Source organism: Pteropus vampyrus, unplaced genomic scaffold, assembly GCF_000151845.1.
Source record: "Pteropus vampyrus isolate Shadow unplaced genomic scaffold, Pvam_2.0 Scaffold44, whole genome shotgun sequence".
NCBI classification, from domain to species: domain Eukaryota; kingdom Metazoa; phylum Chordata; class Mammalia; order Chiroptera; family Pteropodidae; genus Pteropus; species Pteropus vampyrus.
In genome coordinates, this window is record NW_011888825.1 from 273,146 (window position 1) to 291,107 (window position 17,962).

Below are 17,962 nucleotides of genomic sequence, written 5' to 3' on the forward strand. Positions count from 1 at the left end.
AGGCTTTCCTCCAGCCATTGCTGTTAACTACCCTTTAATGGGTCTTGAGACTTAAGGGGCCAGCTTTCCATCCTGGCTCACCCAAAAGAATCCCCCATCCAAGGGAGCAAGGAATGGAAGGAGGGAGTAGGTAGTCCTCACAAATAAGGGAGCTTTAGAGGTACTAAAGTTGGGTGCAGAACACTTATGAGAGCCAGTCAGGATTCATGACAGCGACCCCAAATGCTCGTAAGCCCCGGAATTGGTTATTCCATCCCTCTTCCCCTCCAGCCAGGGGAATCCTCCCACCCGCTAGGGTATGGCTGCTGATTCCATCATCCCTGGTATACTTCACACATCGGGGTGGTGTCAGACCTTTGCTGGAGAACAAAATAAAATGTGGCTCAAACGGAGACCTGGAGCAGAGGTAAAGGGAAGTGGAAGTCTCGGGAGCCCGGAAGTCCCCGGAGGCTGAAACCTCGCCCCCCTAGCGTGATAGGGCCTAGTAGGCCACATGACTAAGGCACTACCGCCTCTGCACGTGTAGGGGTGCAGGGCCCCAAAATGGCTGCCAAGCCTCGAGGCCTGACGCCTGTATGTCACTTCCGTACCGGCGAGAAGGGCGGGCCTCGTAGCCAATGAGGCTGCAGGGCGGGCCTTCACCTTGATAGGCGTTCAAGTTATCCAATGGTGGCTGCGTGCTAGAGCGCCTACAAACTAACGTCACGCCGAGTTGCTGAGCGCCGGCAGGCGGGGTTGAGGCAGCCAAGCCAATGGGATGACTGGGGCGGGGTCGGGCGCTCTATAAGTTGTCGATAGGCGGGCACTCCGCCCTAGTTTCTAAGGATCATGTCTGCGAGTCAGGACTCCCGGTAAGAAAAGCATTTGCTAAAGATTGGGGCTACTTACCCTACCGTTCCGTTTCGAGGGCCCTGCGAAAGGTGCTGAGGCCCACCGCCCTAAGCCCACCAATGTTGTGGGAGAATCAAACCCGGAGGAACCCGTCTTGGGAGAGAGGAGGGGGCAGATCCACCGCCGTAGTTGCCGCCAGGGCCTATACAGGACATCCTTGCTTTTGGGCCTAGAACGCGAGGTTTGTCAGGAAGCCTGGACCCGATGCGGTGCACGAAGCTCCAGCGCCGAGTGGCTAGACGAGGTCGCGACCTAGCGTGGGATAGAAAGGTAGAGGCGGCCGCAACTGTGCGTGGCCCAGAGCCGGCTGGTCCGGTTGCCTCACTGCTGGAGGGAGGGCTCGCGCGCGCTCGGATTCCGAAGGATTCTGGCAGTACCACTCGCCTAGGCGGCGGGAGTTGGGGGTGGTCCTGCGTCCTCAGGTCCAGTTGTTCCATCGCGTTGAGATACGGATCGGGAAAGAAGAAACCAGCTTTTCAGTGTGCTGGTTTTCCTTAGGGCCAGGGCTGAGCCTAACCCCCAGGAGCGGCCGCGGGAGCCGCCAGGAGCCCACCCGGCGCCGGGCGGGCGGGTCTATTTTGCGGCACAAACCGGGCAATTGGTAACTGTAGGTGGGCAGGTCTACTTTCCTTTAGGGATGAGCGCCTTGAGGTATGGGAAGGCGACGCCATTACGCGACGGGGGCGGGCGGGATGTGAATTGTCCATGGTGTGGAGAGACGTGGCTAGGTGGTCGAGAGAAGCGAGCACATGGCGGCCCGAGGTGCTCCCCTCCCCCAGTCCGCTTCGACTCTAAGTGTTGTGCAATCTCCCCCTGTGCTAGCTCGGCTGGGGCTCATTGTGCGCGAGGCCGCCACCGCCCGCGGCCTCCCACATCCGGGCACCACGAGGGGGGAGATGGGCTTGGAGGGAGTGGGGGAGGGCGCGGGCGGAATGACGTGGGGGGAAGGGGATGTCCTACCTTCGGATCTGGGAGGTGAAGGGCGGGACTTCCGGCGCGCTGGGGCCGCGATGGGAGGTGCACGCTCTTGGCCTTGGAGCGCCGGTCCCGGGACACGTGAGTCCAACGGCAAGCATCACCTCCCCGCCTTGTAAGCCGGCATTGCTCCTCCCAGCTTTTGTGTCTTCTTAAAGGTTACCCTATCGTGTCGGGGCGGCTTGACCTGGGCTGCTCCGTGGATGTGGCAATGGCCTGATTCAGCTGTACAGTATCTACTGTATCTTCTAGGAACTGGTGGGGTGTGGGTCAGAGAGTGAAGGCTGATGGCATCATGCAAGGCCGATTGCTGGTAGAAATGTCCCAGCTGTCAGGTTTTTTTTTAATGTGCTTCAGTCAGCATATTCTACTTCAACAGATCCAGAGACAATGGCCCGGATGGAATGGAGCCCGAAGGCGTCATCGAGGTGAGATTGGATCCCTAACCATCATTTCCCTTCACTCGCCTTTGGAAAGGGCAGTAGCAGTAGCATTGTTTCCTGGTTTCTTGGAGTGGTGGTTCAGTGATTTAAGACTAAAACTGGAACCAAAGATTTATGTTTAATGTATAGTCGAACTTCTAAGTAGCTAAGCGCTCCTCATTGAATGCTTTATGGGGATTTGTTTAAAATATTTATGTCCCTGAAAGTATGAATAAGACAAAGTTTTCAGGTGGAGTTCTATCTTTCTAGTCTCCAGTCTCATTTACAGGTGGACTGACCTTAGAATGATTTCCCAAGCCATATAGAACCAGCTGGGTTCCCTGGAGGAAGGAGAGGAGAGGTTGTGGGCTCTGAAGCTTTGGTGAAGGCACAAGGTTTACTTTGATCCGGTGTGGACCTCCACGTTATCACTTTAATTTTTTGTGTCCTGCAGAGTAACTGGAATGAGATTGTTGACAGCTTTGATGACATGAACCTCTCGGAGTCCCTCCTCCGTGGCATCTATGCCTATGGTTTTGAGAAGCCCTCTGCCATCCAGCAGCGAGCCATTCTTCCTTGTATCAAGGGTAAGCCTCCTCTGCCCTAGAACAAGTTCCGGACTGTCTCTATCCTGAGGAAAGGGGTACCTGTTTTGATGGTGTTTGTCTCATTAGCCAGGAATGAAGTGATGCCATGTTTATCCCAGCTGGGCTTTTTTGGTCTGTGCCCATGCCTGGTTAATGCCATGGACACACATTGCTGAGTTTTCAGTGAAGGTAGTATTTTAGCCAGCTTCTCTTTGCTCTATAATTTATAGCTGTATTTTTAGTTCAACTTCATGTAGTGCTTAATGATTTAATAACCTGATCTGGCTTCCAAATATGTGCATTTGGGTACTATGTTGTGATAAGAATGAAGTCTGAAGCACTTTGTGCTTGGTACCTACCTCTGTTGGTTGCTCATTGATATCATTAACCGAGGGCTTGAGTGTTCTTTGTGCCCTCGACTACATCAAATTTTTCTCCTGATTTGTTTAGGTTATGATGTGATCGCTCAAGCCCAATCTGGGACTGGAAAGACGGCCACTTTTGCCATATCAATTCTGCAACAGATTGAATTGGATCTGAAGGCCACTCAGGCCTTGGTCCTGGCACCCACTAGAGAGTTGGCACAGCAGGTGAGAGAGTAGCTTCTTTTTCCTCCCCTGAAGGGCTGATTTAAGAATAATTGGCATAACCCAAAAATCAGTGTATTCCCCAACCAGCACAACCTTGGAAGAACTGAGGTATGGGGCAAGTTGACCCAAGAGATTACCTAAAGTGAAGAAAATCAATTGATGACTTCTAGATCTCTAAAGACTTGCTGGATTAATTAGAAGTTTTTTTCTACCCAAACATAAATAAGCATCACTTCCCTACACCCATTTCTTGAGTCAAATGGGAAGGCTGCTGGGTGGAGCTTGGCTGGCTAGGCAAGTTTGGTGGCTTTTTTATGAACAAACCCCCTGGCTATGGGCAAGGAGACACCTGATTTGTGGTGATGCTCTTATATCAGTCAGGGGCAAAGCAGATGTACAGTCCTTTGTTCATCCTAGCTTGATGCCTGGATTGGTGGCCAGAGCTGTTTCATGCCTGGGGCACATAAAATCATATTGCTGGACTGTTTTCCTAGGTCTTGGGGAGAGATTAGAAACATTGGCTTTATAAGTTGATTACTACTTGAGGCTTTTAGGGGGAGTCATCTTAAAATGTTCTGTGGAGATGCAATCATTGTGTGTCTTAAAGAGTGAAAATACCACCTAGCGTGGTTTTCGTGGCATTAGTGCAACAGGACACGGATATGTTTTTCTACACATAAAACAGATTTTGAGATCAGTATAAGTGAGTCACAATTGGCTTTTAGAAAGTTAGGGGTCTGGTATGGTAAGAGGCCATATTTCAGAGGGCTGTTATGGCAAAGCAGTGTATTCTTAAGAGCCAGACTAAAAAGCCAGACTTTGTACTTTGAGTACAAAGACTTGAGTCTCTTCCAGTTAACTGGCAGTGTGATCCCAGATGTGTTTAAGTGGCCTCTTTCTCATATGGAAAGAAAGTTTTAGTAATAGTGCATGTCTGATTTCGGAAAAAAAAAATACATAAGAGGCATTTAAAATGGGGCCTGGCACAGTTGTAGCTAATAATAGCACTTTTTTGTATGTTCAGATACAGAAAGTAGTCATGGCATTAGGAGATTACATGGGTGCCTCCTGCCATGCCTGTATTGGGGGCACCAATGTGCGTGCTGAGGTGCAGAAGCTGCAAATGGAAGCTCCTCATATCATCGTCGGTACCCCAGGCCGTGTGTTTGATATGCTTAACCGGAGATACCTGTGTGAGTATCTCAATTTTCTAGTCCTCTGGGTCACTTCCCTCTTCTGTAGCTTTCCCAGTCTTTCCACTTAGCCACAATCTTATTCCCAGTGAGGCTAGTTTTCCCTTCTGAAAGAGTTGCTCTGTGATGAACCTCATGCGTGTCATCTGAGCCTGGCTTCCCTGTTGCAGCTCAGGTAGTGTTCTACTTCCCCGGGCTGTTTGGCCTGGCAGGGGTGACCCAGGCAAAGGATCAGTCTTAGAATTCTGAGAGCAAACCACTTGTCCCTTCCTGGTTCTGTATTGAGAAAGTTAAACATTTTACATTTCCCTAATTATTGCTTGTTAATACATTTTTTTCTGTAGCTCCTAAATACATCAAGATGTTTGTACTGGATGAAGCTGATGAAATGTTAAGCCGTGGATTCAAGGACCAGATCTATGACATATTCCAGAAGCTCAACAGCAACACTCAGGTGAGAAAGACTTTTAGAACGTTGCCTATGTAGCTTATCCTTTATAGGTTGTGGTGTGGTGGGGAAATAAAAGCAATATCAAGTGCCAGAGGAATCATAAAGATTCTAGTCTGTTCTCAAGCGTTTTTATGTATTAGCTTCTGTTTTAGGTGGTATCTAGTGAAGGATAGTATGCACTATCTCCTATCTTGAGGCTGCTTTTTCCCCATTAGGTAGTTTTGCTGTCAGCTACAATGCCTTCTGATGTGCTTGAGGTGACCAAGAAGTTCATGAGGGATCCTATTCGAATTCTTGTCAAGAAAGAAGAGTTGACCCTGGAGGGTATCCGCCAATTCTACATCAATGTGGAACGAGAGGTGGGGCCCAGTGCAGGAGGCGGGCCTGGTAGTAAGTTGTTGGGTATAGCCCCTGACTGATTTTTTTCTCCCCCGCCCCCACCCCCAGGAGTGGAAGCTGGACACACTCTGTGACTTATATGAAACCCTCACCATCACCCAGGCTGTCATCTTCATCAACACTCGAAGAAAGGTTGATTGGCTCACTGAGAAGATGCACGCCCGAGACTTCACTGTCTCTGCCATGGTGAGTTTTCCCTACCTTTTTACCAACAGTGTATATGTGCCAGTGTCCCACTTACAGCCAGTCCACAGAACCAGTATACCTGTTAAACTGTTCTATTTTCTAGCATGGAGATATGGACCAAAAGGAACGGGATGTAATCATGAGGGAGTTCCGCTCCGGTTCTAGCAGAGTATTGATTACCACTGACCTGCTGGTGAGTAAAAGGGAATTTGGAGAAAACTGGGATTGAAGGGAGAAACCAAGGTGATTCCCTCTCCAAGGGGCTGTTACTAGTGCCCCTCTTCAGGAAAGTAGCAACTTGGAATAAAATCTGGCGTGCCTCAGGTGTTCTGGGGAAAAGGGGATGTGTTTCCTTTGCCTTCCTTTGGCTGCCTACATGTATACTTAAGTCCTCAATCTCTTCTGGGTAGAATTGTGTCCTTACTCAACATGTTGAAGCTGTCATCTTTCTTGCCATAGGCCAGAGGTATTGATGTGCAACAGGTTTCTTTAGTCATCAACTATGACCTTCCCACCAACAGAGAAAATTATATCCACAGGTGAGTATTTGCCCAACCCCCTCATGCCCAATCTTCCTTAGGCTGAAACTTCTGTTTTTCCCTGTTTACCTTACCCTTGTGTATCCTAAGGTGTCCTTGTTTTCCAGAATTGGTCGTGGTGGACGTTTTGGCCGTAAGGGTGTGGCTATTAACATGGTGACAGAAGAAGACAAGAGGACTCTTCGAGACATTGAGACCTTCTACAACACCTCCATTGAGGAAATGCCCCTCAATGTTGCTGACCTCATCTGAGGGGCTGGCTTGTCACCTTACCCCAGCCAGGGTTCAGTCCTTGGGCTGAGGAGAGGAGGGGGGAGGGAAGGGAGCCAAGGGATGGACATCTTGTCATTTTTTTTTCCTTTTTTTTTTTTTTTCCTTGAATAAATGTCACTTTTTGAGGCAAAGAAGGAACAGTGAACATTTTAGATACCCTCTTCTTTGGGGTAGGCTCTTGCCCCAGGCGCCGTCTCTTCTCCCCAAAACACTAATTCATTTCCCTAATCTAGTCAACCAGAGACTCTCCTTACCCCAGCCAAATTCCTCTGAAAATGATTCAAGGGGGCTTTAATGTCACTTGACTTCATTTGCTGGACCAAATCTGGAGGGAGAACCCCTGAGTTAGGTGCCCCAGGGGATTGTCCCCAGGTGGGGGGGGAGTAGGGGAGAAAAAATGGTAGCCATTTTTACATTGTTTTGTATAGTATTTATTGATTCAGGAAACACACAAAATTCTGAATAAAATGACTTCGAAACTGCCTGTTTGGGCTTCTCTCATTTCTTCCCCTTCCCTCCCACCTGCTATAGGGTATAGCTTCCCTCCTAGCTGACATTATCCCTTGTTGTTAATGTTGCTTTTTTTAACAATGGTCATAACTGGATAGTGTGACCCTTCTATAAGAGATTGGGCAATCACCATCACAAGTGCCTCACATGTCTCATCCAAGAGGAAGTGATGGTGAGGGAAAAGGGAATTCATTTTTTCTGGAAACAACAGAGGCGCTGCTGTTTCTCAAGTGGTCCTGTCATTGCTTGCCACATTGTTATGCTGAGGTAGACAAATGGGGGACTCTGAGGATCTACTACTCCAGAATTTAAACTCATTTTCCTCTCATGACATTTCTTGATCCTGACAACTACTTTTCTGAAGCCAGGGCTAATTGTGACAAAAATTGAGTGACTAAGATTTGTGTCTAGGGTTGAGGTGCCTGAGTCAAGTTGGGGGTGGAGTTATTTCAGTCACGGGAAGTCAAAGACTTTCATTTCCTCCTTTTCCAAAAGAAGGCAGGGAATAGGGTTGACTGAGCAAGCAGCTGGTACTGACACAACCTAGTGGACTCTAGGTGAGGCTGTTCTACCATGAAGCTGGCTGTACTTTTCTTGGGAGCCTTGCTGGAGCTACTAGCAGGTAAGAAGGGACCAAAGGGGAGTGAGTCGTTGGGGAGAAGTCTGCTCTTTGGGTGGGGAGAAGTCTGCTCTTTGGGTTGCTAACCAGTCTTCCTTTGCTGAAAGCCCAAGGAAAAGGAAATTACTGTCCTCACAAAAAATCGGCCACTCTGCTGCCATCCTTCACGGTGACACCTACAGCGACAGAAAGCACAGCAAGCACTGGAACAACCAGCCACAGAACTACTGCCACAGGCACCATCAGCCCCGAGCCCACAACAGCCACTCACAATCCTTTTACCACCACCAGCCACGGAAATGCCACAGTTCATCCAACAACAAGCAACAGCACTGCCACCAGCCCAGGATCCTCTACCAGTTCTCCCCACCCAAGACCACCTCCACCCTCTCCCAGTCCTAGCCCGGGCTCCAAGGCAGATGTAGGAGACTACACTGGAACTAATGGTTCCCAGCCCTGTGTCCATCTCCAAGCTGAGATTCGAATTCGAATTCTATACCCAACCCAGGGTGGAGGAAAGGTAAAGCTAAAAGACAATGGAGAACAGGAGTGGAAGGAACCCTTTGCTATGGTTCGGAAAGGAAAAAGGAGTAGAAAAAGGGGCAAATGCAGCGTGGGGATGAAGGGAACAAGGCACCTTGGATGGCACAGCTGTGTAGCCTTGTGACCCTCTCATCTTTAACTTCCACAGGCCTGGGGCATCTCTGTACTGAACCCCAACAAAACCAAGGCCCAGGGGGGCTGTGAGGGTGCCCATGCCCATTTGCTTCTCTCATTCCCCTATGGACAGCTCAGCTTTGGATTCAAGAAGGTACCTTACCCTCATCCCTCTCACCTTCCAAGTACCCTGTCCCTCCCAGTCCTTTGCTGTACTACCTACTCTGTGAATATGGATACCACTCTCCCCTGCTGCCCTGAGCCTTCCTGGTCACTTCTCTAGGAGCCACTGCAGAGCACTGTCTACCTGAACTACATGGCTGTGGAGTACAATGTATCCTTCCCACAGGCAGCAGGTGAGCAACTTTCCCTTTCTCATCACTTGCACAGGACTCCTGAAGGGACCTAAACTGGGGGGTGGGTGACGTAGATATGGACCTGACCCTTCCTCACTCTCTTAGAGTGGACATTCTCAGTTCAGAATTCATCCCTTCGAGAACTCCAAGCCCCGCTGGGCCAGAGCTTCAGTTGCAGAAACCAAAGCATCATTCTTTCACCAGCTTTCCACCTTGACCTGCTCTTCCTGAAGCTACAAGCTGCTCACCTGTCCCCTTCAGGGGCCTTTGGGCCAAGTAAGACCTACTCCTTCCCTCCTGGAACTCCCACTGCACTGAAAACCCCTACTCCAGGCTTATCATCTCCTTTCTTATACCCCAAAATTTCCTCTCTCAGACTTGTCAATTATAGGGCAACTGTCCTTCCCTCCTCTACAAGACTGCCCATTCTCCCCTTTCATTTACTGTACTGTCATCTAGGTGAGCTCCTCACCAATCTTCTATTTCCTAATGTCCCCCTCATTCCTCCTTCTCACCTTTATCCCAGCCACCGCCATTGGATGCCTAATTCCCATATCTTTCTGCCAGGTTTCTCTTGTCCCAGTGACCAATCCATCTTGCTGCCTCTTATCATCGGCTTGATTGCCCTCGGCCTCCTCACCATGGTGCTTGTTACCTTCTGTATCTTCCGGAGACGCCCACCCACCTACCAGCCCCTCTGAGCATCTGTCTCAACCAGGGGTGTCCTCATTTCTCACCACTCGACTGACTCAGAGACAGTTATCATCCCTCTCTGTCTTGAAGAACAAAAATGCAGAGATAATGCAATTAGAAGGGCCGAAGGGGAGATGTTTGTTAAATGTGACAGATTCTGCTTTCCCATCCCCAGTGAGAGAATAGTAAAACCCACTCAAATCTTTGTCTTTGGTTTTCTTTGTCCTTACTGTCAGAATTAAAAGCTGCAGTAACAACTTGTCATAAACTTCTGTGCCTTCCATGGTTGAATCTGAGCCAGAAACAGCTGGTGAGGAGGGATGAAAATGTCAATATGTGACCAAATACTTTCATGTGTTCACCTCACAAAGTCTGGCACAGCTGGTGTTGAATCTGCCTCAGCTGGGGCCTCTGGCTGCTCCGGTTCCCCCTCTCCTCCATCCCATCTTGACAGTATTCTTCCCAACCCTTATATACTATTATACGGGAAGTAGGCAACAATAGCAATGAGTGTGGGTGGGATGGTCACACGTATGTCATTTCATTTCCAAAAGCTGTGCAAATGGCTCCTCAGCACAGAATGCCTGCCCTACCCACCATGTCCATGGCTGGCTGAACAGCCTGATTACACCCTTAATGCACCTGGGATGCTCCTAGCTCACCTGCAAAGGGTTTCATCAACAATGGGAGCAGTGGGTACTCTGACCACCAGTTTTCCTCTGTGCTCCTGGTAACACCACCCTGGGCCACCCGTGGAACCAACCCTGATGTCCCCAGTGGTGGTGTATCTAGTGGTGGTGGGTGGCACCTCCAGGGCAGCCTGTCCAGATTCCACAAAAGGGCCTGCATACAGCCACAGCCTGCACCACCACTGGATGCCATTCCTGCCCTTTATAGTAGGCCGTGGTGGAATCACTCAGGGCCAGAATGGAGCCCTCTCAGTTGTAGGAGCGCCATAAGGCTACTGAAAAGCCACCGGGACCTGGACGCTCACCCCATTAAGGGCAGTCTGCACTTGGCAGGGCCCAGCAGCCCACCACTGCCTCACAGACATCCCCTATAACAGTGATCCCCAACCTTTTTTGCACCAGGGACCAGTAGTCCTATCAATCTAATGCCTGATAATCTGAAGTGGAGCTAAGGCAGTGATGCCAGTGCTGGGGAGGAGCTGCAAATAGAGACAAAACCACTTATTCACCTGCCACTCACCTGCTACGCGGCCCTATTCCTAACAAGCCATAGACCCCTACCTGTCCACAGCCCTGGGGCCCCGGCCCTATCACTTTGAGACTGGCACACAGGCGAGTAACCAAAGAGCTGCAAGACAGCATAGCACTCGTAGCAGGCACCCAGTGGCCAGAGCATGAGGGCCAAGCCCCGCTCCACCAGGAGGGCTAAGAGTTGGTGTCCCAGCTCAGGGTGGCAGAGGGTATCACTCTTGGCTGGTATTCCAAAGTGCCCTTTCCCAAGGGGAGCTGCTGGGCCCACTCAGCCTAAGTCCTTGTTCAGCACGTGGTCACAGAAGGCAGAGGAGCCTGCCTTAGCCCAGAGGTGGTGCCCTCGGGCCAGCAAAGTGGTAGGGAAGGAAATCGGGGTATCCTGCCTGTGCTTCCCAGGAGTCTACCAGGCTTGGGCTCCGCAGGGATTTGGGGGACTGCCCTCCCTCGAAACTGGTCTCGCTTTCTCCATCCACTTCCTCTTCTACTTCACTGTCCCAGCACAACAGGTGCTGGCGCACCCTTTCGCCAAGTCCTGGGCGAACCATATGAGAGAGAAGCATGAGCGATGCCCACAGTTCGGGCGCCCATGAAAGGCTGCTTAGCGCAACTGTCCTGCTCCCGCCGGTGCCATTCCCTCTGGAGACACCCAAGAAAAGAAGATTTATAGAGTTAGAGCGCTCCCATCCAACGCCATTTTGGAGACTCACACTCCTTCTCTTTCAACTTCGAACAATGTAAAGTCAGCTGAGAGAAGACAAGATGGCGCCGAGCAGGACAAGCGGAGAAAACCAGGAGGATAAATCTCGCATAAACAAAAGCGCGAAAGATAGAATTGCGCAGGCGTACAGCTTTGGCACGCTTTAAAATTCGAACAGAAGGGAGGGCGTGTCCAAAACGTGGTCTCTGGACGAGACCTATTTAACGCTACTAAAGGCGGGGTAGCGTAAGAAAGGAAAGAACGGGGCAGTCCAGTTGAATCGCGGGAAGACAAGAGGCAAAGTGCCCAGAGTGCGCATGCGCACCGAAAGTCAATGACGCTCTGGAAAGACTGGCGGAAGCTATCTTTGCAATATGGCGGCCGAAGCCGACGGGCCCTTCAAACGGGTGCTGGTGCCGATTCTTTTACCTGAGAAATGCTACGACCAAATTTTCGTCCAGTGGGACTTGCTTCACGGTGAGTTTTATTTGGCATCCGGTCAAAGTTCTGGAGCGCATAATTGGGGCGTGACTGCGGACTAAGTGACAGCGACAACTACGGCATGCCGTGCTGGGCGGAAGTTACTTCTGAGAGGGGCGGAAGTGCCACGGACTTCGTAGAGGAAGGGCGCCATTCATGGATGAGAGGGCGAGTCGACGTGTGGAAATAATTCTTCGGGAAGTTTATGCTTTACCGACAATGAAAGGCCAAAAGACTCAAATTTTATAAAACAAAGTTAAAATATGATCAAATAGTTTCAACTTATAATAGGTCGCTATACCTTCAGGAACAAGGTTAAACCTGATTACAAGCCTATGATGATCCAGGCCTTCAGCGGCACCTTCAGAGGTTCCTACCATCCTGATGGCTTTCCTTCCGGCCTCCACATTTGTGCATGGTCTAATTTTGAGATAATTTGCCTTCCTCTTTTATACGAGGCAACTCCACAGCAAGGCCCACCTCACATCAGACCCTTTGGGAGGATTTCCCAGTCTGCCCATGCAAGTTCATGATACCGCACTGTGCTCCTGAAATACTTGGTTTTAGCTGCATTCATGATCCTTGAGAAGCTTAACCAAGCTTCTTGGAGGGGAAGGCTTGAAGGCTAGAGAAAATGTGGGTGGCCGGAGCATAAAAACAAGCCCTGGAAGGGTAAAGCTAGGACAGCGGGTTCAGGAATGAATGATAAGGAGACCTTGGAGAGAGAAGACGTAAAGTGAAGGGGGAATAGAGGATCAGCGGACACTTGGGCATTGTTCAGCTTTATACAAGGAGGCAGTGGAGCGAAGTCAGACCAAGAAGTTTAGATATAATCTTCGGGGAATGGAAGACAGGGTCAGAGGGAAAGAATGGTGAAAGCTGGTTTGGAAAGTCATCAGATCTGAACGTGATATGATTTGCAGGAGCAAGGACCAGGCCTTTTTCATCTGCTTCCAGACAATCCAAGGCTTCCTTGATTGGGTATTCAAAGTCTTAAGGAGCAGTGGCAAGTCCACAGGAGCTCTTTAAGCCTGTAGGCCTGGAATGTCTCCTGAAAGCCCTGACCTGAGTTCCAGAGGTCTCCTCTCTGCTTATTCCTGTTTTTCTTCTCAGTCCCGTGCCTCAAGATTCTCCTCAGCAAAGGCCTGGGGCTGGGCATTGTAGCTGGGTCACTTCTGGGTATGTATTTTATCTTCCTTTGCTGTTGTTGGGATGGGGAGAGAAGGGAGCATGCTAAAGTGCTGTAAGTTGGATGGGTCCTTTGACTAGAAGTGGGGTAACATTTTTCCCAGTAGTTGTTGCATTAAACTCCTAAAGGATAGCAGCTCCTCAGCACTGTCTTATCTTTTCTACAGTGAAACTGCCCCAAGTGTTTAAAATCCTTGGAGCCAAGAGTGCTGAAGGGCTGAGCCTCCAGTCGGTAATGCTGGAACTAATGGCATTGACTGGGACCATGGTCTACAGCATCATCAACAACTTCCCCTTCAGGTGAGAGGCTTGCCTTTTACCCCCAGGGGTAAATGCTCACAAGTCTAGTGGGGTTAGGGTGAGGAAGGTAAAAGGGCAGGAAAAGCTTAAGCCTTTCTGGAAATCTAGTCATCATCTGTGGAGGTGATGGGAGGTGAGCATCCCAAGAATGCCCAGGATCCAGAGTTTTTAAGTCAGAGGTGGGGAGTGCTGGGAGACAGGAGGGAAGGAACCAGTACAGATGTGGAGGACAGAGTAAACAGAATTATGTCCTAAGATGGATGGGCTATGGAGGCTTTCCCTGCCTCTTTCCAGGCCTGCCTTTTTTTCTCCCAACTCTTGACTCTGCAGTTCTTGGGGTGAAGCCCTGTTCCTGGTGCTCCAGACAGTTACCATCTGCTTCCTGGTCCTGCACTACAGAGGACAGACTGTGAAAGGTGCTGGGGATTTCCCAAGATCTGGCTGCGGCTCTTGGGAGCCCTGCTGGGAACGCAGGCCTTGGGAAGCCAAAAAACTCCAGAAGTTGATAAAGATTCCTTGTCTCCCTGATCCCAAGGTGTTGCTTTCCTAGCGTGCTATGCCCTGGTCCTGCTGTTGCTGCTTTCACCACTGACACCCCTGACTGTAGTCACCCTGCTCCAGGCCTCCAGTGTGCCTGCTGTAGTGGCGGGGAAGGTGGGTACTGAGAGCAAGGGAAGAATCGTTGGGAGAGGGATCTGGGTGAGGTGCAGAATGGCAGCTCAAAGTGTGAGGGAAGAATTCAGATGACAGGACAAAGAATCTCAACTTCTTTTAGCTGGTCCAGGCAGCCACCAACTACCAGAATGGGCACACGGGTCAGCTCTCAGCCATCACAGTCTTTTTGCTCTTTGGGGGCTCTCTGGCCCGAATCTTCACCTCCATTCAGGTAAGTGCATGTTCTTCCCTCTAGAGGGCACTAAAACCTCATCTTACCTCTCCCAACTAATGAGTAAAAGCTGCTGCTCTCTGGAACTTTTTTTGCTTAATGAAAAGTAATCCTAGCTCTGTCTCATGCCCAGGAAACTGGAGACCCCCTCATGGCTGGAACCTTTGTGGTCTCTTCTCTTTGCAATGGCCTCATCACTGCCCAGCTTCTCTTCTACTGGAATGCAAAGGAAAAGAAGCAGTAGGGCTGAGCTGGCGACTGGAGTCCATTCCATGTTTCTTTTCATCCACCCAACCTCAGGGTCTTTCCCATCTAAGCTAGTCTGCTAGTGTGGTTTTTAATCATTCCCATTCCTCTTGAGCCGGGGATTGTTTGGACCCAAATCCTTATAAAGGATGGGAGTAGAGATTTTCAGGCTGACATTTTGACACTTACTGTGTGCTGTCCTGTGTATGCACTGTTAACTCATTTAATCATTTGGCTGAGATTCATCCTTTAGCAATTCCCAGCTACTCACCTACTGTGGGCAAAAGTCTTGCCCTGTCCCCCCTGCTCCCCACTTCCCTTCTGGCACTAGAATACCAAAGCCTGTACAGTGGGAAAGACTAGGGACTTATGCCTGACCTCTGCCAGGCTGGCTGAGACTGTCTCCTGGACCCCAGTGCTGGGTGGGGGAAGGAAGACAGAATGACTCAGGTAAGGCCCCAGGGTGGGGTGAGGAAGTTCCTGCTCTGGCAGGTCCAGGCGGAAGGGAGTGGAGACTGCTGGTTCCTGCTGCAGTGAGGGGGAATAGAGATGGGGTAATAAAGACTCAGAGACATGGTTTAATTGTACAAAACTGTGTTCACCCTAAAAATATATATATAAATGTTGTGTTGCACCTCTGGCATTCATGGGTGGGGAGATGGGGAGCCACAAGTCAGCTCTGAACTGTGTGTTCAACAGTGCTAAAGGGTTTTGCAGTGGTGAAAAAGGAGGTTGGAGCCCTTCCTGGGTTGTCCAAGTTCATGGCGGTTAGAGGTGGGCTAGGGGCATGGGGGTCCCTGAGAGAGGAGGGTTGTACGGAGTAGGAGACGCTGGGGGTAGGTAGGGGTTGTAAGGGGGGAGCAGCTCCCCCTGGAGCCTAGGGTTACTCTGATGGAGTGAGCATGGTGAGGGGGCCTCCGGTTTACTGTGGGAAGAGCTGCAAAGAGAGAAACACTGGGGTTAGAGGGTGCTTCCCTGGTTGGAGGTGCCAAGGCAGGGTCCCCAACACCCATAGGAGGGCAGGTCTGACCAGTTCTGGGCAGACAGGTAGACCCAACCCATCCCTGGCTATCTAGGCCCTACTGAGTACCATAGGTCTGGAACCAGACTCCAGGCTGACTTAAGAGAAGTGCAGCCTTGTCAGGGCAAGCTCAGCAGCTGAGCTTTGCGTGCTGCCTGCCTGTTTTCCTCTTTTGGGATGGCAGGCCAGAAAAGGGCTGAGTTGGGTTTGGCCTCTCCTAGCCCAGGGGCTGGGCAAGGAAGCCGGGTCACACCAGGGCCAGAATGGGGGCGGGGGAGACAGGAAATGCGGGTAGGTAGATAATGAACTCAGTCAACATCTAGGGGGCTGTGGCCTGCCCTTGCAGGGCCACTGCTGACAAGTTCAGATGGGAACATCCTCTAGGAAATCCCTGGGCTACTGGAACTCTCCTATCCTACCCTTCACAAGGTGCTGAAAGTAGAGGGGGTGGTGCCCCGCCAAACCTCAATGACAACCTCGAGACTCCCAGGAGTGGCCTATGCTTGGGTGAGCTCAGGGCCCCTGCCAGCCAGGCCCCCTGGTGTTTGGCCTACCCGAACTCCAGGAGGGGAATACAGCCGTTTCCTTCCTCAGCCCGCTCCTTAGCTACTCACCTGTAACGAGGCAGGTAGGCTGTCGAATAGTTGGGGGGCTGGTATCCAAAGCCTCTGCTCCCCTGAGTGGGCACGTAACCGGGCCCCCAAACCGGCCCACTGGTAGCCACGCCGCCGCTTCCCTGGCCGAAGTGGGGTGCCCCGGCACCGGAGTTTTTGGTCTTGCGCCGAGGCCGGTACTTGTAGTCCGGGTAGTCACGCAGATGCCGGGCCCGCAGCCGCTTGGCCTCCTCCACGAAGGGCCGCTTCTCGTCCTCGCCCAGCAGCTTCCACTGCGCGCCCAGGCGCTTGGAGATCTCCGAGTTGTGCATCTTTGGATTTTGCTGCGCCATCTGGCGGCGCTGAGCGGAGCTCCACACCATGAACGCGTTCATGGGCCGCTTCACCTTCTCCAAGGGAAGACCCCCGGAGACCACAGGGCTCCCAGAGCCCTCCCGCTCCTGGGAGCCAGAGGACAAGGAGGTAGGGGCCGTGGGAGCGGGAGGTTCCAGGTTCCAGGACTGGTCGTGTGAGGGACCGGGTAGCGCCATGAGGGTGGAGGGAAGCCTTAAGAGGGCACCTACACCCTCCCCTCCAAAGCCAAACGTTGATCCCCAAAACCGGTATCTTTAAAGCGTGTCTTTCTAGTCTGGAATCGTTCCAGAGAAACTCGTGTCCTTATAAAGTATATATCATCTTCAAATTCAGAGTCCTTATCCTGGAGCCCCTGATCCCTACCAATCCAGCACGCTTTGGAAAAGTCGAGCGCAAAATCCTGTCTGGTACCGGGTACAGGACAGGTTGCACTCTCCTTAATGCCACGCGATCTCAAACCCAGTCCTGCTTCCCCTACCTGCGGCTAGCCACCAGCCCGGTGTTCGGTGGAGGTGGTCAACGTCGCGCTCTGTCTCTGAAGTATCGCACTTGCCTGGCGGCCACCCCTGCTACCTCGGAGTTCTCACCTGGCCTCAGTGTCTGTGGCTGGCGGGTGGGTCAGGCCCAGGAACAGCTTTTAACGACTCCTCCCCACTCCCTCCCAGCAGACCGCGCCTTCTTAAAAGCGCCAATAACCCCCTCCCTCAGGCAGACCCAGGTGTCCCGTTCTTCCCAGCCCCCAACACCCCCTTAGGGCGCCACGCCCCCTCCCCACCCAAGACCTAGAAGTCAGGCCTTCCAGCCCCAGTAATTTAGCACGTCTTCCCCTCCCTTCTTAAACTTTGGAAATTTAAAGTCAATTCCTTTGCACAATGGGATTAAGCACAGGAGAATCAAAAGCCCTCAGGGTCAGAGTTGTGCGAAGAGGAATTCGTGAGTACCCCACCCCATCCCAGACCCTTTTCTGGTGCTCATTGCACCTCAAACCCCTGACCTGCCCTTGAGGCAAGAAAGTCTGGCAGTTAAAGGGAAACAGGCCATTTTTGTTGCCTGAGTCATCCCAGCAGGTGCTTGGGTGGTGATTCAACTCCACTCCAGGTGAGAAAACTTAAACTCTCCCAACTCCAGCCCCCAACGGTTTCTCCACCAGTTTTATCTCGAAACTTCAGGGTCACAGTGGGAGGCAGGGAGCCAGGAACCCCAGGACAACTCCTCTTGGGCTCAGAGATCAGTGTTGTGGATGCTGAAGAAAAGGCCTGGATCCAGAGCAGAGAAGCAGCGTGAATGGGGGCTGGACACCCTAGGTCCCAGTTGCTATCAGGAGAGAACCCTGCTTCCCACTCAGCCCAAGGCCCAGCCCAAGCCTCAGGCCTCAGGTAATCCGATTAAGTAGACCGCCTTGGCTCTCAGCTCTTAGCAGGAACAACTCCAGCTTGGAGCAGCCCTACCTAGCCTGCTGTGACTCAGGGTTATAGGAGTGGCACAGCTCCCTCCACCAACAAACCTGGGGGAGGGGAAAAGCAGCAAAGCCACAAACTACTCTCCTCTAGACCACGAGGGTACCTGGGCCTGGGGAATTTAGGAATGTCAGGAATTCCCAAAGACCATCTTTGGA

The 17,962-nt window shown here is 51.3% G+C and overlaps 4 protein-coding genes and 4 non-coding genes across 10 annotated transcripts; 7 read left to right on the forward strand and 1 right to left on the reverse strand.

Annotated features, from left to right (window-relative positions):
* Positions 1 to 699: 699 nt before the first annotated feature.
* On the forward strand, positions 700 to 6,990 carry EIF4A1 (eukaryotic translation initiation factor 4A1). Its single transcript, XM_011358856.1, has 11 exons — positions 700 to 851; positions 2,246 to 2,294; positions 2,743 to 2,875; positions 3,326 to 3,465; positions 4,490 to 4,658; positions 5,003 to 5,112; positions 5,325 to 5,468; positions 5,557 to 5,694; positions 5,798 to 5,887; positions 6,154 to 6,233; positions 6,341 to 6,990. Exons 1-11 carry the CDS (start codon positions 829 to 831, stop codon positions 6,483 to 6,485), a joined length of 1,221 nt encoding a protein of 406 aa, XP_011357158.1. The 5' UTR covers positions 700 to 828; the 3' UTR covers positions 6,486 to 6,990.
* Positions 2,910 to 3,045, forward strand: LOC111738898. The gene has a single exon (XR_002780031.1). It is a non-coding gene; the product is annotated as a small nucleolar RNA SNORA48 (small nucleolar RNA).
* Positions 3,788 to 3,932, forward strand: LOC111738897. Its single transcript, XR_002780030.1, has one exon. It is a non-coding gene; the product is annotated as a small nucleolar RNA SNORA48 (small nucleolar RNA).
* LOC111738902 lies at positions 4,777 to 4,911 on the forward strand. Its single transcript, XR_002780035.1, has one exon. It is a non-coding gene; the product is annotated as a small nucleolar RNA SNORD10 (small nucleolar RNA).
* LOC111738893 lies at positions 5,931 to 6,074 on the forward strand. Its single transcript, XR_002780026.1, has one exon. It is a non-coding gene; the product is annotated as a small nucleolar RNA SNORA67 (small nucleolar RNA).
* A 221-nt stretch (positions 6,991 to 7,211) lies between the features above and the next one.
* On the forward strand, positions 7,212 to 9,609 carry CD68 (CD68 molecule). Of its 2 annotated transcripts, XM_011358854.2 has the most exons (6): positions 7,212 to 7,638; positions 7,743 to 8,155; positions 8,327 to 8,446; positions 8,576 to 8,648; positions 8,754 to 8,924; positions 9,216 to 9,609. In XM_011358854.2, exons 1-6 carry the CDS (start codon positions 7,590 to 7,592, stop codon positions 9,347 to 9,349), a joined length of 960 nt encoding a protein of 319 aa, XP_011357156.1. In that variant the 5' UTR covers positions 7,212 to 7,589; the 3' UTR covers positions 9,350 to 9,609. The 2 variants fall into 2 exon arrangements, with proteins under 2 accessions (XP_011357156.1, XP_023385656.1); XM_023529888.1 differs by having other exon boundaries at positions 8,754 to 9,609.
* Positions 9,610 to 11,423: 1,814 nt separating this feature from the next.
* On the forward strand, positions 11,424 to 14,980 carry MPDU1 (mannose-P-dolichol utilization defect 1). 2 transcript variants are annotated; one of them, XM_023529889.1, is made up of 7 exons: positions 11,424 to 11,735; positions 12,852 to 12,917; positions 13,094 to 13,226; positions 13,557 to 13,642; positions 13,777 to 13,880; positions 14,002 to 14,112; positions 14,246 to 14,980. In XM_023529889.1, exons 1-7 carry the CDS (start codon positions 11,633 to 11,635, stop codon positions 14,354 to 14,356), a joined length of 714 nt encoding a protein of 237 aa, XP_023385657.1. In that variant the 5' UTR covers positions 11,424 to 11,632; the 3' UTR covers positions 14,357 to 14,980. The 2 variants fall into 2 exon arrangements, with proteins under 2 accessions (XP_023385657.1, XP_011357160.1); XM_011358858.2 differs by having other exon boundaries at positions 13,762 to 13,880; positions 14,246 to 14,942.
* SOX15 (SRY-box 15) lies at positions 14,936 to 17,955 on the reverse strand. Its single transcript, XM_011358857.2, has 2 exons — positions 15,994 to 17,955; positions 14,936 to 15,295 (listed from the first exon to the last, which is right to left on the reverse strand). Exons 1-2 carry the CDS (start codon positions 16,521 to 16,523, stop codon positions 15,127 to 15,129), a joined length of 699 nt encoding a protein of 232 aa, XP_011357159.1. The 5' UTR covers positions 16,524 to 17,955; the 3' UTR covers positions 14,936 to 15,126.
* Positions 17,956 to 17,962: the final 7 nt, after the last annotated feature.

Excerpts from the sequence above, each read along its gene's own strand:
- EIF4A1 (XM_011358856.1), top strand. The coding sequence starts at position 829 with ATGTCTGCGAGTCAGGACTCCCG. Across the intron at positions 2,295-2,742 it reads AGCCCGAAGGCGTCATCGAG|AGTAACTGGAATGAGATTGT; the intron begins GTGAGATTGGAT and ends TGTGTCCTGCAG. Across the intron at positions 5,888-6,153 it reads TGATTACCACTGACCTGCTG|GCCAGAGGTATTGATGTGCA; the intron begins GTGAGTAAAAGG and ends TTCTTGCCATAG.
- CD68 (XM_023529888.1), top strand. The coding sequence starts at position 7,590 with ATGAAGCTGGCTGTACTTTTCTTGGGAGCCTTGCTGGAGCTACTAGCA. Across the intron at positions 8,447-8,575 it reads TCAGCTTTGGATTCAAGAAG|GAGCCACTGCAGAGCACTGT; the intron begins GTACCTTACCCT and ends TCACTTCTCTAG. Across the intron at positions 8,649-8,753 it reads ATCCTTCCCACAGGCAGCAG|AGTGGACATTCTCAGTTCAG; the intron begins GTGAGCAACTTT and ends TCACTCTCTTAG.
- MPDU1 (XM_011358858.2), top strand. The coding sequence starts at position 11,633 with ATGGCGGCCGAAGCCGACGGGCCCTTCAAACGGGTGCTGGTGCCGATT. Across the intron at positions 11,736-12,851 it reads CCAGTGGGACTTGCTTCACG|TCCCGTGCCTCAAGATTCTC; the intron begins GTGAGTTTTATT and ends TTTTCTTCTCAG. Across the intron at positions 12,918-13,093 it reads TGTAGCTGGGTCACTTCTGG|TGAAACTGCCCCAAGTGTTT; the intron begins GTATGTATTTTA and ends TCTTTTCTACAG.
- SOX15 (XM_011358857.2), bottom strand. The coding sequence starts at position 16,523 with ATGGCGCTACCCGGTCCCTCACACGACCAGTCCTGGAACCTGGAACCT. Across the intron at positions 15,296-15,993 it reads GCCTACCTGCCTCGTTACAG|CTCTTCCCACAGTAAACCGG; the intron begins GTGAGTAGCTAA and ends CTCTCTTTGCAG.